At 38.6% G+C, this 17157-nt stretch overlaps 2 protein-coding genes across 3 annotated transcripts; both read right to left on the reverse strand.

The window, feature by feature from the left end:
- Window positions 1-1004: 1004 nt before the first annotated feature.
- On the reverse strand, window positions 1005-4440 carry LOC126786677 (uncharacterized). The gene is made up of 5 exons (XM_050512574.1): window positions 3926-4440; window positions 2662-2747; window positions 2255-2560; window positions 2035-2118; window positions 1005-1719 (listed from the first exon to the last, which is right to left on the reverse strand). The coding sequence occupies exons 1-5, from the start codon at window positions 4337-4339 to the stop codon at window positions 1269-1271; spliced, it is 1341 nt and encodes a 446-aa protein (XP_050368531.1). The 5' UTR covers window positions 4340-4440; the 3' UTR covers window positions 1005-1268.
- A 1693-nt stretch (window positions 4441-6133) lies between these two features.
- On the reverse strand, window positions 6134-10426 carry LOC126786073 (WEB family protein At5g55860). Of its 2 annotated transcripts, XM_050511780.1 has the most exons (3): window positions 10046-10426; window positions 8704-8917; window positions 6134-8123 (listed from the first exon to the last, which is right to left on the reverse strand). In XM_050511780.1, the coding sequence occupies exons 2-3, from the start codon at window positions 8884-8886 to the stop codon at window positions 6339-6341; spliced, it is 1968 nt and encodes a 655-aa protein (XP_050367737.1). In that variant the 5' UTR covers window positions 8887-8917; window positions 10046-10426; the 3' UTR covers window positions 6134-6338. The 2 variants fall into 2 exon arrangements, with proteins under 2 accessions (XP_050367737.1, XP_050367736.1); XM_050511779.1 differs by lacking the exon at window positions 10046-10426 and having other exon boundaries at window positions 8704-8959.
- Between the last annotated feature and the right edge of the window lie 6731 nt (window positions 10427-17157).

The following is a 17157-nucleotide window of genomic DNA, read 5'->3' on the forward strand; positions in this document are numbered from 1 at the left end:
CACTAATCTATGTCTAATTTTTTCTAGAAAGCTAAATCCGACTTCTGTATTACAGCTGAATCAATTGAAATAATTTTGTTTAACAATAGACCAAGACAACATCGTACGTCATAGAGTTGGTTAGATGGATTCGTGTCTGGAATGCTAGGTTTAGTCCTCCCAAACAGTATAGATACCGGTACTGCATGAGTCTGAATTGACCGCATTAATATTCATTTTCTCTACAGAGCCTTGCCAACAAGTTTCTGAGTGATCACCGTCACATCACGATTTAGGTCTCTAAATTTTAAGAACCACTTTGTGATGATATGATAACATAGCATGGTCTTGAGAAAGCGGAAGAAGCAACTCAGTCTCATCTGATCTCGGCGTTCTTAAACGCCTTCGACGGCCTCGTTTGGACTTCTTCTCCCACAATCTCAACGAATATGTCATCGGTGACACGCGGTGCAGGCTTCCGATAAAATCTCTGCTACGATGCCGGCGAGTGTGCAAGTCATGGAGAGATATAATCTCGCGTTCTGGTTTCACTCACAAGCATGCTAGCTAGCTGCGCAGCTGACGTCTGTAGATTACAGCTCCTCCAGTTTGAGGGCAATGCCAGAGATCTTGATGTGAAGGTAAACAGAAAGCTTAACGTTGAAGAAGACTGTCTGACAGCAATATTGTGCGTTCTTGCAATGGCTTGATGTGTCTGCATGTCTCAACCAACCCCCTTAACCTTCTCTGATGGAACCCTTATACTGGAGCTACTAAGATGTTACCTGAGCTTGCATCTTATTCAGATCGTGAGATAATATATGCATTCGCTTATGATTTCGCCACCGAAGATTACAAGGTCGTAGTGGGAAGGGAATCTACATCGGAAGCAAGTTCCCGACCAAGGTCACCATTTTTACAGGGTAAACGTTCTCGTGGAGGATAATGGAAGGTCTTGAGCTTGTATGCTTGTCAGGGAACGGGAATAAGTAATCAAACTAGCATACTGAAGATGGAGCCGATGCCAACAAATAAGAATACATTGATATATTCACAGGTAGAAATTATATATCCAAAAGAAAGATGAAAGAGAATGCAAGGTATTCCCGCCCGCGTTCTCACACATATGCACACATGTACCCAACCCTTTTCCTAGCAAAGATCTTTCTTTTCTGCTGGGACCTTACAATTCGATCTAGTATCAAAAGCCATCTGGTAAACTTTTGAGGAAACAAGGGGGAGGATGAAACACTAACCTATATATGAGTAAACACAAGATTGGATTCGTTTCATCTCAACTGTTTGTAGCAACTGTAAGCAACACCCACCGACACAGCAGCACAAACAATTGCCAAAGCTGCATATGTATCTTCCCGCTCCCAGCTCTCTGACCACGTTGGCATAGAACAAAACTTTCGAGCGGATGCAGCTTTGCCCCTACGGGAATGTAGTTCGCTGCTGCTCCTTTTCTTTTCAGATGTCGCATGTGTTGCCATCACATTCAAGTCAGGACTACTTACCCTATCAATTAACAAGGGGGTCTGGCAGCATGAAGAGCTTCCACTTCCATTTTCCTGGCAGCATCCCCCAATTTCATTTTGAGATCTGCATTGACCAGTATCCATCCCCCTTTCGTTTGTTTGTGTCAGCTCAGTTTTCTCCACATTTGTCTCGCCATTAAGATGGAACCTTAGTTCATGAGATTTCTTCTGTTGTTCTTCTGATAAACCCATTTGACCTCTGAATATCACACCATATAGTCTGTCAGTACGTGTCAAAGAATTTGATAACAAGTATGACAACCATAAACATGAAAAGTATAATTAACTCGATAAAAGAGACTATGTTCTCTTCCATTTTTCAGGAGTATTTGTGTGACAAATTTACATAGCTAATCACTTCGGTTAAGGTCAAAAGAGAAAGTATAGATTTATATGCCTAAGATCCAATTGTACAGTAAGCATATCAGTAGTCTGATTTAGAAGCATTAGAAAACCATTTCCATAGCTGCTTAGAAATTATGAGACAAAAGTGAAACTGAAATACACGGATTACCTCCACAGCCAGTCTACAATTTCTCCTCTCCCAATATGCTGCTCAAGCAATTGAGGTACATCTTCTGGAGCAACATATCCATACCTAAGTGAAATGAAATGATCAGATAGCGGATATGCCAGTACAGTAAGTAATAGAACTGGATAACAGTGAGAAGCCACTCAATATGAAAACAGCAGAAAAGGAAAAATTATATGAATTAGGAAACAAACTTCAATACCAGTGGCCAGTGACTTCTTTGTTGATTTTTGATCCAAATATAATAACGTTTCCTGCATACTTGTGCCCCCCAATGTGCGAACATGATCTAACAGACGCTTTACCTTGCAGACCATGCAACTCTATCTCTTCTCTAAATCTACTGATCAAGGGAGGTCCACAGACTCCACAACGGCGATCCCTGGACCCATGGGAACATACAAATACGTATAAACCCCTCAGAGTTTCAGGAGTTCCAGGCAGCCACTCACCTTCCTTCACAAGAACTTCTTCAACGAATGTGTCAACATCAAAATGTGTCAATCTCCTGCATTGTTTCCACCAAGTCTGTCAGTACTTAATAATTACTAGTGAATGGAAGTCAAGAGAATAATATATAAAGAAATCCTAGTGTAGCAAGTATATGACCTGTATCTGATCATGTCGGGAAAAATTAAAACATCACCATTTGAAGTCTCAGTTCCATCGTGCCCTTCACATATCGTTAAGCGAGTCTAGAACAGGAAAGAGATGAATCAATAATTGAAAATGAACTAGTATTAGCTTGAACTGAAACTATACAACCACTTCTGGAAAAGGCGTAAAAAGGAAAAAAAGCTGAGTTATGACATGCTATTTCAAGTACAATGCATTGCATGGCAAATAAATACTCTGGCTATGTAACGTATATTCTACCAAACTTTCATAGATTCGTTCATAACCGTTTAAAATGCATATCAACAACTGCCCTTCAAAAGGATGTTCTTGCATCACTTCATATCTTCAGTATGATAGTCTTTTGAAAATAGTATCTAAACAAATATTCCAACCAGCTATCCTCATTATCATTATCGCAGAGATGATTGTCAAGCCAACATTTTGCAAGAGTACACCATGTTATGGGAATTAACCAAGAACAACTAAAGGGAGGAGGAGGAAATTATATTCGAGTGATTTCATTGTGACATACTCTTATTTGACACCAATAAGAAATAATTACACTAAACAATTTCTACTCTGGTAAAAATCCCCAATTTTCCATAATATCTCGGAAACAAAACAGCAAAGTCTTCCTTCTATCCAAAGTAATATTCTTTCAATAGGTTTTCAAATTCAAACACCGCAACCGAAACTAGAAAAGATGCATTTTCATAAATATAAAACACACCGTTCTTCAACAACCCTAAATCCAATCCCTCATGAATGAAGCTCAAATTTAGTCATTTCATACATCTTGCAACAGCCATTCAAAATAATAACCAAATACCTCAACACATCCCAATTACAAAACTACTCCAAAATGACACTCCCCTGAACAAAACATAACAAACCCCTCTCCACCAAACAAAACATAACAAATCCCTTCAAGTTCAAGTTAACACATACCAAATCACATGCTCCCATATCAGTCTTAGAACACAAGAAACCCACAAAGCATTCACCAAATGCATACGAAAACGACATTTCGCCTCAAAATCAATAACCTTTAAACCCCTAAAACACAAAACCAATCCACACACCCCATTCCCAAACCAAACACAACACTCAATCCACCCCAAAATATCAAAAATCAAAACCCCCCACGCCATAAAAAGCTCACACCTTTACAAAACCAAAACCTCACAATTCCAAAATCAAAATCAAAAATCAAAACTTTGAATTCAAAAACCCTCAAGGAACTCAAAACCCTCACCTCCTTCCTCATATCACCTCTCCTGGCCACGACCGCCGCGTAGAGCAGCCTCGGCAGCCGATCAAACTCCGCCGCCTCAATCCTCGGCGGCCACACCCGCGGGTTCTTGTAGCACAAAAACACGTGCCTTTGGTAAAACTCCACCGTCCCGGCGAGTTGACCCGTCCGGAACTCGCCCCTGCCGAACCCGAACTCGGCGTCGCCGCCGCCCTCCGCCTCCGCCGACAGCAGCCCCTCGTTCTGGAAGCTCCCGGAGGCGCTGGTGCTCCCCGCGGCGGCGGCGATGTGGGAATTCGGGTCGGCGAGAGGGTCCGAAATCAGAATCGGGGAGGAGGAGGAGGACGACGTGGATGGGGCCGCGAATAATGGGAGGGAATACGACGTGTCGTCTCTGTGTCTGGCCGCCGTAGCCATAAGAAAGAGAGAGAATAAGTGAGAGTGAGTTTTTTTGTAGAGAGAGAAAGAAGAGGAGAGAGAGAGAGAGAGAGAGATGTGTTATTTTTGCCCCACTGGCATGAGAAGTGGAGAATTGGGGATGGGCTCTAAGTTAGAACTTAGAAGTAGTAGTAGTAGTGAAATGTGAGAGACTTTGGTCTCACACGAATAACGACACGTGCTTTTATGGGGATGCATAGCCCTGTATTTTGACCCTCTCTCTCTCTTGCTTTGAACACCACACTCGGGTGCCTTTTTTTATAATCGTTGTTTCTCTATTTACAAATAAATATATGATTAATCATTAAGTTTGATTGATTTTTACTATCTATTTTTCAGAAAAACGGTTGGTAGCTCCAAAGAGATATATGACTATTATGTTAATCATTATAATTCATATTATATAGCTCATATATCTTGAGCAGAATATTATAGTTTTGTTTACCAACATGTATCCTTTCAAGCACCTAACCTTTTTTTAGTATTATATAAAGTTAATAATTATATATATTTCTATATAATTTAATAATAAATAAATAAACAATTTCGGAACATGAACGATATTTTTTTTCTAATATCCCCGATATATCTTTTTTTAAAACAATATATCTAGCAATACCGATAGTTTGAACCTTGGTTCTACCATATCCCTCTTACTTCTATATATAGTCATCTCATCTAGGACTGTCAATGGGTCGTGTCGGGTTGGGTTCGTGTCGAGTCAAGATATCTCCCGTGTTATAAAATGTAAACCCAAACCCAACCCATTTAATAATCGTGTCAAAAATTTAAACTCAAACCCAACCTATTTATTAAACGGGTTACCCGTTTCTAACCCGTTTAACCTATTTAATAAATATATTTGTCCTTTTAGATAAGATAACTAACTAAAATAATAATCAAATAAAAAAATTCATTGTATTACCCAAAATTCTAGTTTAAAATGAGAAAAAACTTACTAAACCTTTATATACATATAATATTATAATTTTAAATAGCTTGTGTACGCGTATTTTATATATAATTTAGTTCGACTCTTTTATCAAACGTGTCATGCGAGTTCATTTCGTGTTAGCGGGTTAACCCGTCATTGACTCGTTTATTAAATGGGTCATGGCGGGTTGATCCGCCATTGACCCGCTTTTTAATCGTGCGGGTTCAACCCGTTTTATTTCGTGCGGATTTCGAGTCGTGTTATCGGGTCGTGTTGAAATTGACAACACTAATCTCATCTATTAGGGTATATTAATGTATAGTATCGATATTTATGTTTGAGATTCGTGATCATGTCAAGCTAGTCTATCTATGTTTTTAGTCAAGTTGTTAAATCACTTGATACTTGTGGCGTTATGACTAAAACGGCTCAGTTCTGTGGAGCGTAAACTTACACTTGTTCGTTCAGGAAAAGTGATTACGATGAGTAAATAGATTAAGTGCACAGCATTGAAATTCTAAAGATGTGAGCCAACTAGATACTAGCGAGGTTGAGCAACTCGGTTCACCGGGTTCGGATCTCCGCTTGTTATCTTCTGAAAAGATTATGATAAGTTACTGCAGTAGTCTAGTGGTTCTTGTCTAATTTGATGTCTCAATTTAAACGCCGACACTGTCAAAGTGGTCATCTACTATGCAACACTACGCAACGATGCTGAATCCATACTTGGAGCATTTAGCATGCACCCGTGAATTAAAGCAATTAGGGTGAGTAGGGTTATTATTCTATGCGTAGATAAAGGAGGAGGGGAGAATCAAGAATGTGATGCAAAGAAGACGCTTGAAAAATGGAGACTACATTTTCTACAGCAAAACTTATAACCGACAATCCAAGAATTGTTGTGCAATATACAAATCATACGATCTCTAGAGTTACATACAGCCAAAGCTCATTCAAGCTTTGTTTAATGCAGATACAGTGACACACCCAAACTTGCTCTGGTCTTCAATGTTTCGGAGTTCCACAATATTCGTAGCACACACATCAAATGGGTCTCTCCCCAGGGAGATAAGAAGGAGAGCCGCCCTCAATCTGGTTCCTTTTCCTATTAAACATTCCACTGAGAGTAGGCAATAGAGTCTTCTTTGAAACAGAGGTCTTTGATTTCTCCATTTTACGGACCTGGACAGTTTTCGTCTGGGGGTCCTGCTTTTGAATCCTGTAATGGCGTGGGGATGATTCCACTGACGACTCTGTTTCTGCCAATATCCGCGAGGCAGCATCTGCTGCTTTCTTTTGCTCGCGTTCCCGCCACCTTCGGAGCTCTCCTTCTACCGCCTTTTTGGCTGCTTCAGCCATTTCAGCCCTCTTTCTGGCTTCCTCAGTTGCAGTCTTCATATCCTCAATCTCCTTCTGGGTAGCCTCTAACCTCTTCAAGGCCTCATTTTCACTAGCCTTCACAGCTTCCACCTGAGCCATGGCAGCAGCCACTCTCATTTCTGCTAATGCGTCAGACTCCTCAACCTTTCGGCTGAGAGACTCGAATTCATCCTTCGAGATAGTGATCTGGCCCCCAGAGTCAGAAGTGGATGCACGAGCAGCATTAGTTCTCTCGGATAAAGCTCTAATTTGATTGAGGGCCCTTTCTTCTGCTGATTTAGCTTCTTCAGCTTCTTCCAGAGCAACTCTCAGCCTCTTCTCTGCTTCCTTTACAGCAACTTTGGTAGTTTCAGCTTCCTTTTTCATTTCCTCCACTTTAATCTGCGTCTCTTCTGCATCCCGTCGAGCATTTTCAATTTCCAACGACAGCTGGTTTAGTGTTGCTATCATTTCAGTGGAAGCACCTCTGGCTTTAGATTCTTCAGCTAGGCATGCTTCAAGCTCAGTCTTTGTTTTCCGCAGTTTGACATGTAAATTTCCAGCAATAGATTCTGTTTCCACTTCCTTTTCCTTGAGCTCAGCATGCTCTTTCTTCACTGTCTCAATTTCCACCTTGAGTGCCTCAACTAAACTTCTGAGGCTGCTTTCTTCTTCTGCTACTTTATGCAGAGATTCCTTTGCACCATCCAGCTCCGAAGTGACCGTTCTTACAGAATCTAAATCTGAAGCCTTTTCATTCTCCATTTGCTTTTGCAGTGCTCCAATTTCATTCAGAGTTTCAGCAAGTTGTGTTTCAAGATTTCTGGAAACTTCTGGATCAAACTCTTTTTTTAAAGAAAGCACTTTCTTTGCAGAATCTTCTGCCGTAGCCTTATATGCTTGCTTCAGGACATCCTTTTCGGAAAATATCTTTGCTTGCTCTTGCTGGGCTTCCACAGAAGCAAGCTTCACTTGCCCTATTGATTCATGCACAGCTGCAATTTCCTTAGAGAGTTCATTAACCCTCTCTGCATTTGCTTTGGCTGCATCTTCAGCTTCTGCTGCCTGCTTCAATGCAGCAACTTTTGCTTCTATGGATGCATCACAGTCCTGACGGATTTTCCTCAACTCTTGCTTTGCAGCATCAAGTTCAGTAATTACTTTCATGTAATGTGACCTTTCTGATTCCAAGTCTTGCTTCCAAGCACCATCAGTTCCAGCTGGGTTCCCACAGTTTGCTTCTTCGAGTTGTTTTACCCTACCTTTTGCAGCTTCTGATGCCCTTACTGCGGCTTCTTTAGATTCAGCGAGAGATGCCAGCTTCTTAGTCAGGTCCTGTTCAGTTAATCTGGCCTTCGCAAGCTCCAGAAGTGCTTGGGCTTTAGTAGTTTCAGCATTCATTACTTGTTCCTTCAACTTGTTCAATTCTTTCTGGACCAAGTGAAGCTGTGTCTCATTGGCTATTACTCGCTGCATTGACACAAGTGTTAGCAGCTTCCCACAAGACAATTCTGGATATTTTTAATAGTTTTTAAAAAGTCCTTGCACTACTATGAGTAAACTAATGCGGTGATAAATTATATCACAACAACAAAGCAGTCAATTAATCAAGGGACTGAATCAAGAAAAACAGTCCTGGTATATTGTTTATATGTATTTAGTAGAAACAAAATAAACATTCCTTCAGGCAGTAGGTTCCATCTCAATAACTTTTAAAGACAGCTACAATTATTGTGAATTGTCACTAATTGGGTTGGAAGGAAATTGCAATATGTGGCCCCACCCCAACAAAATAACTTGCGGACATAATACTGTTTAATATTTTTTTTACTTTCACAATAATCATTTTCTTCTTCTTTGTTCTACTTTAATACCGTTCCTTTTGTTGTTTAATTAATGTGACAACACGATTAGCTTCACACTAATGATAAATTAATGGGAGACCTTCTACCAAGAATCCAGCTACAAGCTACGAATACTTGCCTTTCAGATTTTAAATGTCACACTAGATGGTGTGCTCCAAACATTGACAGAAAGGAATCAGACGTACCTCTGCTGACTGGGGTTTTGTCTTCCTGATGGCAGGTTTCTCCCCGGAGCCAGAAAATGCACCCTCACCAAATAGAGATACAGCATCTTTCACGGATTGGAAAGGTGCCCTAGTGTCAATCTCTCCCACCTCCACTTTAGGACTAGGAGAATTTGTAGCACTCTGGTGGCCTTTTGCAACCATACTGCTATGTTTATATATTATACCTCTGATCCTGGTATTCAGCAAAACAACAGAGTGGCACTTCAAAATGTAATTCAAGGAAAAACAGAAAGGATATTGCTACTTGCTACCCACAACACGTCTCAGAAGACCAAACATACAAATCGCCCATTCCTCATTTAGCATTTATACAAACAACACAAGCAGACACAAATTCCCACTAACCTAAACTACACTGACTATGAAACTCTACATAGACTCTCAATGGAAAGTAAAAATCTGATACTGAAAATCCACGTGAAATTTGAATACAAACAAATATTGAGGCCTTGTCAAACCTCCCAAAAATATGTATCGGTGTATCTTATAGGAGACAAAACAGAAAAGTTGAAACACCAGTAAATTACGACCCAATTCTACAGAAGCCTTTTTCATAAATCATAACGCACATTCTCAACTAAGCATGGGGAAAGAAGAATATGAGAGCCTTAATGTTTAATGAGTGCTCTTCTTCACATTACACCCAATTTAACCCTACAGTCTCACTACCACTTCTATCCAACTCATAAACAACAGAAAGGCCACCACCTAAGATATAAATGACACCCGAAACCTGCCATACAGTTCAGTCAGATATAGAGAAGTAACACAGCCCCAGTTGCAATGAGTATACAGCATATGAAATAGCCGAGTTAGCTCCAACAAAAAAATTCAACACCACCAGGTTGCCAATGCCTTTCCTAGGACTAGTTTCTGAATCTCCACAGCTCAACAAACACCAAAAAAGCAAACAGCTTTATACCCGAAAATAAAACAGAGAGCTATGAGAAGGAGCCTATTCAATTTATCAATGTACAATCTAACACGGCTAGTCTACGCTTCACCAACACCTGGAAAACTATGAATCTCCAGCCGAACCCTTTAATCATGAGACACACCTTTTCAATGACAGCAAATCCTTCAAGAAAATGGGCCCAGAAATGCTTACCAACCCAACACTTTAATAATGAAAACTCAATCATTCATACAATTCAATCCCAAAAAACACTAAATTTATAAAGTACCTGACTGATATTTAAAAACAACAGTAAATCAAACTCACAATGCAATCAATCAAACACAGCTCAAAAAAAGGTAAAAACTTTAAACAGAACCAAGAAAAGGGTAACATTTTTCTTACCGACAAACCCTAATCAAAGCCACAAAATCCACACAACCGCAAACCCTAAAAGCTCGAAACCTGAGCTCCAGCAACACCACACCCAAAAACAAGAGCGACCATCTTCACCGATCGTCTCGTTCTCCAAAAATCGACACAGAGACCCTTTGAAATTCTCGACCGGAAAAGCAAATCCCACGGATCAAAAGCCCTGAATCGCCAAGAAAGGCTCGAGCTTTCTCAGCACAGATTGGAGTTTTCTGGTGCAAGAAAAAAAAAACAGAGGATTCAAAATCAGAGAAAAAAGGAGCAATCTTTGAGGTGTGGGTTGGAGTATGAGAAATGGGGTCTTTGCTTGGACAATAGAGGCGGCAAGAGAGAGAGAGAGAGTACAATGGTAGAGAGAGAAAGAGAGAGAGAGAGAGAGGGTTTGAAAATTCGAAAGCTTAGAGACAAATTTTATATCAGAGTGACTTTTTCTTCTTTTTTTTCAGCAGAGGGGAAAAGGAGAGGAGATGGGAAGCAGAATCCCGTGGAATATCTTGTCGTTACTTGGCTCTTCTTTAAAACTACTGTGTACTTTTTTATGTACCATTATGCCCCTCTTTACTGGTATTATAGGGTCTCAAAAATACAGTATCTGAATCCGAACTGAATTATACCGAGACTCGACGGATTTTAGTTTGTTGAAATTGAGATCCAATTTGACCTCGAGATGCGATTGAAAAAAAATCTGCGTTTAGAATTGGAATTGAAATGGACTAAGATTGAATCGAAAATTGTTGTTGCCTATTGGTTGTTCTATGCGTGTTTTACAACTTTTATAATTTGTCTAAAAATTGCATTGAAATTTGTGAACTTAGAAAATAAGCTAATTTACCAAACACTTTAATCAGATTATTTGAGAATTTAAGCTCATAATATATGTCAAACTCAGTTTGAACCGAGCCTATTTGAAACTAAGTTAGTTGGAATCGACTTGGTTTTGGTTATTGTAGATTTTGGTTGTTTATGCAAGTAAATTCTGCAAACAAAGATGAGAGTAGAAAAAACAGATAATTAGTTATAATGGTATTTTTGTTATAAGGAATAAGATTGTATGTGATAGATGATGATGATGCTGTTCTTCACGTTTTAAGGGCTATGACATAAAATCGAAAACAGTTAAGATAATCGACTTTAAAACGGAACCTCAAACACTGAACTAACATTGTCCAAACCTACAATTTAGAGTATATTTCACAATCATCTTCAAAATTTCCCTTTTACATTTTATAACAGCAATTTATGAGAAGAGATTAGAGCAAATAACTCGTTATTTTAGCTTAACTTTGTTGCGTATATTTACCTGGTTTACATTGTGTACCATTTTGCCCCTCGTATACAAAATGCAATCACTGCAATGGCCTCAAGCAACCGGTGATTGGATCTCTTGGCATTGTGCACGTGGCACCGTCCAAAAGAGAAAGAGACGGCTTTAGTTGGCTTGTGAAAATGGATTGGATAGGCTTTTTGCCTTTTAGTTGTTTTCTTTCTAGTTCATTTGCTCAAATGTCACACCAAATGTTTAGTTTTAGTGCATTTTTTCCTTTTCCTCATATGATTTGGATGTGAGGTTTTGGATAATATCTTATTTGTGGTTGACCTGAAAATTGACTAGCATCAATGCATCCAGGGCGTTTTCAATTGTTCATCTAAATAATTCTAGACTACTTCCCCATTCATATTCATTTGACATTTGCCCAAATCCTGTTCCTTCTTAGTTGCATATAATTATCTACCAAACCAATTTTCAGATTAAAGAAATAAGGATCAAACTAAATTAACAGGACAAATGTAATTGTCCAAAAATCAGAAAACAGCCGAGGAATATCATACTAGTTCAGACATGAAATAAATTCCAAGAAAGAAAATCCACATATTAGTTGGGGGCAACTACTAAAGGAAACCGAAAGAAGAAAAGCTTTGATTGGGCCAACAGGTGGGGCATCATCAACCTAATACCAATTTACTATATGGGCAAACAGGTTTGATAACAATTTGATACAACATTTTCAGGCTACTAAGGAAGGAGGACAAATATACGTTTAGTAACATACATGGGTGTTAAAAGAGCTCCGTCGCTCACCCTTCTTCTTGTAGAAGGGTCAATTACTCAATGGCACATGCTGCTTCTATTCGTAGTGGCAGCGTACGGGGCGCCAGAGTAGAATAAGCGGTGCGCTACCGTTGCTTATGCACCGCCTTTGGGACTGGTAAGTCAGAAAAGCTAAAGGCATTGGTGGCCGGAAATGTTGAGGGTTAACAACTGATGACTGATGAAGGTATGAAAAATAAATGTATGAATCAATTAAAAGGCAAAATTGCCAAAATACACCATGAATTTGGTTCAAATTGTCAATTTACACCTTGAACTTGTAAATGCGAAAATTCACCTTCTCAACTTGGTAAAAAAATGCGGTTTGCTCCCTCACGGTTAAATTTAACATTTTTCATCCAATTTGTGGTCACATGCCATTTACATGATGGACTTTTTTGTCATATTTTTAATGATAAAAATGTACAAGGAATTTAAGTTTTGTACAATTATTTTTGCTCACTCATTCACTTCATGATATTTATCTTTCTTGATAATTTTTTTTTTCAAAATAACGATACATAATTATGACCATAAGTGAAGAACTAAAACTATTAATCATGTCTATAGTCTCTAGAAATCGTCAAGTTTACTTCCAAGGTTTTGTCATTTTAGAGGTTTGAGTTTTATCTTGTGTCCTCACTTAATTAGCTAATGATGAATGTTAAGTGTACTAGCGGGAAAAAATATTAAGAAAAAAAATCATGAAGTAAATGAGTGAACAAATATAATTTGTACAAATATAAAATTCCTTGTGTTTTTTGTTATTAAAATGAAATATATATTAAATAACAAAAATGTCAATCATGTGCATGACATGTGACCACAAATTGGATGAAAAATGTTAAATTTAACGGTAATGGTGCAAATTGACAGTTTTTAACAAGTTTATGAGGTAAATTTTCGCATTTACAAGTTCGGGGTGTAAATTGACAATTTGAGCCAAATTCAGGGTGTATTTTAGCAATTTTGCCCAATTAAAATGAGAAAAACGCCCTGTTAGGCCGAAGCGCCATAGATATGTAAACATGGACTGGGTTCGGGCCCATATCTCGTTTTGGTTACGTCTCTGTTCAGGCCCATTTTGTCGGGGTGCGCAAATCAAATTTGGACAATTTGACACACCACACCCAAAATTCTAATTCAATCTCTGAAGCTTGCATGCATTGGCGGTTCTCATGCAATGAGAGTACACATGTGGCTGATGTGCGCACTGGCACTCTTTGATGATGTGTTCATTAAGATAAGAATTGAAGCCCTACGGCTTACGTAGAAACAACACACATGTAATATGTCCCCTCGACTTTCAGTAAGCTAAGCTTCAGCAAAAATGGCAAGCATCCAAGAAGAAAACCAGTCGCTACCATCAGAAGGCTCGGAAAGAGCAAACGCACCACCTGAAGTGGTCATAAAAGTTACCGGTGAGCGTTTGCGGTTGAATCGCGATCGATGCGGTGACACAAGAAACCGTATAGTAGGGGACAATGGTGATGATGGCTCGGCTGATGTTGCCGACTGTTGCGGTTCGAGTCAGCAAGCAGACCACTTTAAATGTGTGCACACAGTCACTGAGAGATCCAAATGATATGGTTACATTTTCATCAAGGGAGAGAAATCTCGATGGATATATTGATGTAGCGTTCCTCGTCCCATATATATGTTCGTATATATGTTGTTTTGTACGTTTACTCTATATCCATATCTGATTGAAAGCCCTCCTATGCTGTGTGTATTATGTAAACTACTTTTACTAATTTGTTGTACCATGTATATATTATTACTTCTTAGATATCAGAGTTCCAAATATATGCATCAGTTTTCGCTTTCAGTAATAAACCCTAATATCTCATATTTCAAATCACGAACTTAATTAGACAGCTTCATGTATAAATGTTGGGATTTTAATTGGGTGTGACCGGCAGCTGGTTTGACGGGACTGGTTGGTTTTAGGGGTGGGCATAAAAAACGGAAATCCCGATCCCGTCCCGTTTCATAATAGTGGGACGGGACGTGGGACGAATAATTTTTTATCCCGCTTCGTCCCGTCCCGTCCCACCTTTAATAAAAACTTAAAAATTCTTATATATTTGTATCAAAATGAAACTAATTTATGTTCTTAATAACTCTAAAATTATATCAACTCAAATAGTAATGGTAAATTATAATTTTTTGAACATAATATGCATTTTTTTGTTAAAAATTCATTATTAAATGTTACTTTGTTAATGAAAAAGTAAAAATATAGATTTTTATTTAATTTTATATGAAGGTGAGATTTGTCCCGTCCCGTCCCGATCCCGTCCCGTCCCAACCGGGATTGATCCCGAGTGGGATGCATTCTTAAAAACCCTCGTCCCGATCCCGTCCCGCTTCAAAAGAGTGGGACGAGACGTGGGATGAGCCCCGTCCCGTCCCATCCCGTCCCGTGCCCACCCCTAGTTGGTTTTACAATCGTCCCAGCAAGAACTACATGGATAGTGATTTGTGATCTGACTTCTGAGTTCTGTATAGTAGCATACTAGCATTAGACTGAATCAGTTACTTTGTGGTTGTGATTTTGCATTGTTTTGGACCATGAATTAGTGGTCAATCTGATCATCGTGATCTTTTTAAAGTAGATTTGGATTGTGAAAGGCAATTAACCAACTCAAGAATATTATGAAACCATCGGTGGCGTATGAACTCAATTGCCTATATATTTGCATAACATTTGGGTCCAGCGCGACTAGCACATACGAGTAGTCAAGACGCCGTTCTAAGATTTTCCATCTTAAAACCACTGCTCGCATCGAGCAATCGGGCATCCTAGATGTTTTAGTAGCTGACACTTTTATTTGCGTTAGAGGAGTCCGGTATTGAGCAGCCTAACTACTAAAAATGGATTAGTAAATATCCAGCGTCCTAATAACTTAGTTAGGGATCGATTCTACTCGAGCAGAGTGTCTTGTTATTCTTACTTTTTTAAAAACTGAAACACAAGGTCTCTTCAGTCTAACACTACGCTGTGTCGACTGTCGAGCTGGTCCCTTAATGAAGTTTCTTTCATTACCAAAAAAAAACACTACACTGTGAAAGCTATCTAATCGACAAGCACGACGCTATGAAAGTTTGAATGATGGATGATGAGATATGTCGATACAAAAACTACACTCTCGTTAGGCCGGTCCCTCCAGCCGCCTACGAGGTCGAATCAGTGCCCGCTCATTGGCCATGAAAGGCTAATCAAGAAATTTGACTTTAACCTCCTCGATAAAACCCTAGATCCGCCACATCGTCCGTTTTGTTGTTTTGTTCCGAAACGATAACGCCATTTTGTCCCGGGGTCGGATTAGAATATAGTCGCCGGACGGAAGCATGCACTCGATCAAATGTAGTATAACTTTGTTGCCACTGTCGATTTGATTAGTGGTAATTTAAGTAGCACGGACACGAACACAGGTGTCCGTATTAGATACGATTCGATACGTAGACACGACATATATACATTTTTTTAGACATGGACACGTTAATTAAATATTTTTAATATATATATTTATTAAAAAAATTAATTTATAAATTTCAAAATATTTATAATTTTAAATGTATATATATGTCAAACTGTGCATTAAAATGATGAAAAGATAACTTGTTAGAATAATTAAAGACTTGATAGTACATTGGATAACCAAGGTTCGTATCCCACCACAAGCATTCTTATTTTTATCACGAGTTTATCTCCTTATATATATATATATATATTAAAGTGTGCATAAATATAACAAAAACTAAATCTGTTAGAATGATTGAGGAGTTGTTGAGTGATTTGGATGACCAAGGTTCAAATCTCACCATAAATATTTTCACTTTTATTATAAGTTGGTCACGTATCCGGTATGTGTCCAAAGTCAATTAGCGTGTCCGAACGTATTCACGCGTGTCCGTGTCCGTGTCGGACACGCAATACGCTGTCCATAGCACGTGTCCCTGCTTCATAGGTGGTAATAATCACCTTCACATAAACTGCCTCCCTCTACCTACTCGATTTGATTATTAATAATAGCCACCAAAAGTCCAAAACGACTATGAACATTTTCAGAAAATAAAAGGTAACAATATGAACCCTAAGAGAAACACATGCCTTACGAATTATGATTGGAATTTGAATTTCCGTTGGAATGCACTAAGTGCGTGTCCCATGCTACTCGAGTTATAGCTCAAGTTAGTGATGCTTTCGAATGCACTATGTTCTGATTATTAATATCACCTCGGGTCAGTAGTCAGGTGTGACTTTCATCGATTGCTTTCATTTCTTATCATGACCACAATAGTGTCTATCTTTGTCCATCTGGACAAGACCACAGGGTAACCTCTCACCTCTGCCTTAGCTGATATTAATATGACACCTCTAGTACATTCTTAAGATAACTCGTATGAGTCTTATCGTTCTAGTAGGCCGCCATTTTTTATTTGCATGTCCATTCTTAATGACTTCATTCCCTGGTGATGGTTCGCTCTGTACGTTCCTGTGGTGTTTGATTTGACATAAGACAACATGTCTATTTTGTTTTTCTGCCTCCTCTACATTGGTTTATATGTATTTGTAGCTACACTTACAGAGACAGAGAGAGAGAGAGGGAGAGAGAGAGAGCGCGCAAAGGCGGAATCAGGAGGGGGCCAACGGGGGCCACTCCCCCACTCATTTTTATTTTTTATAACCCAAAAATCTAATTTTTTATCCTAACTTTTTAATTTGTTTATAAAGAAAATCTTCCATATTATTACAATAGATAATTGATCAGATGAAAAAAAAATTTAAAACTTTATACTTTTCTCTTATTTTGTATGTTTGACTCTTTTGTTATAATGTTTACTAATTTTGAGATAAAGAGATTGAAAGATTTTATAAATTAACATAAAAACGAGATATATATTATCTCTTTTATAAAAATTAAATAACTTTATTGAGATAAAAAGATTAAGAGATTTTATAAATGAATATAAAAACGAGATATATATT

The sequence above is a fragment of the Argentina anserina genome, chromosome 3 (assembly GCF_933775445.1).
Source record: "Argentina anserina chromosome 3, drPotAnse1.1, whole genome shotgun sequence".
Classification (NCBI taxonomy): Eukaryota; Viridiplantae; Streptophyta; class Magnoliopsida; order Rosales; family Rosaceae; genus Argentina; species Argentina anserina.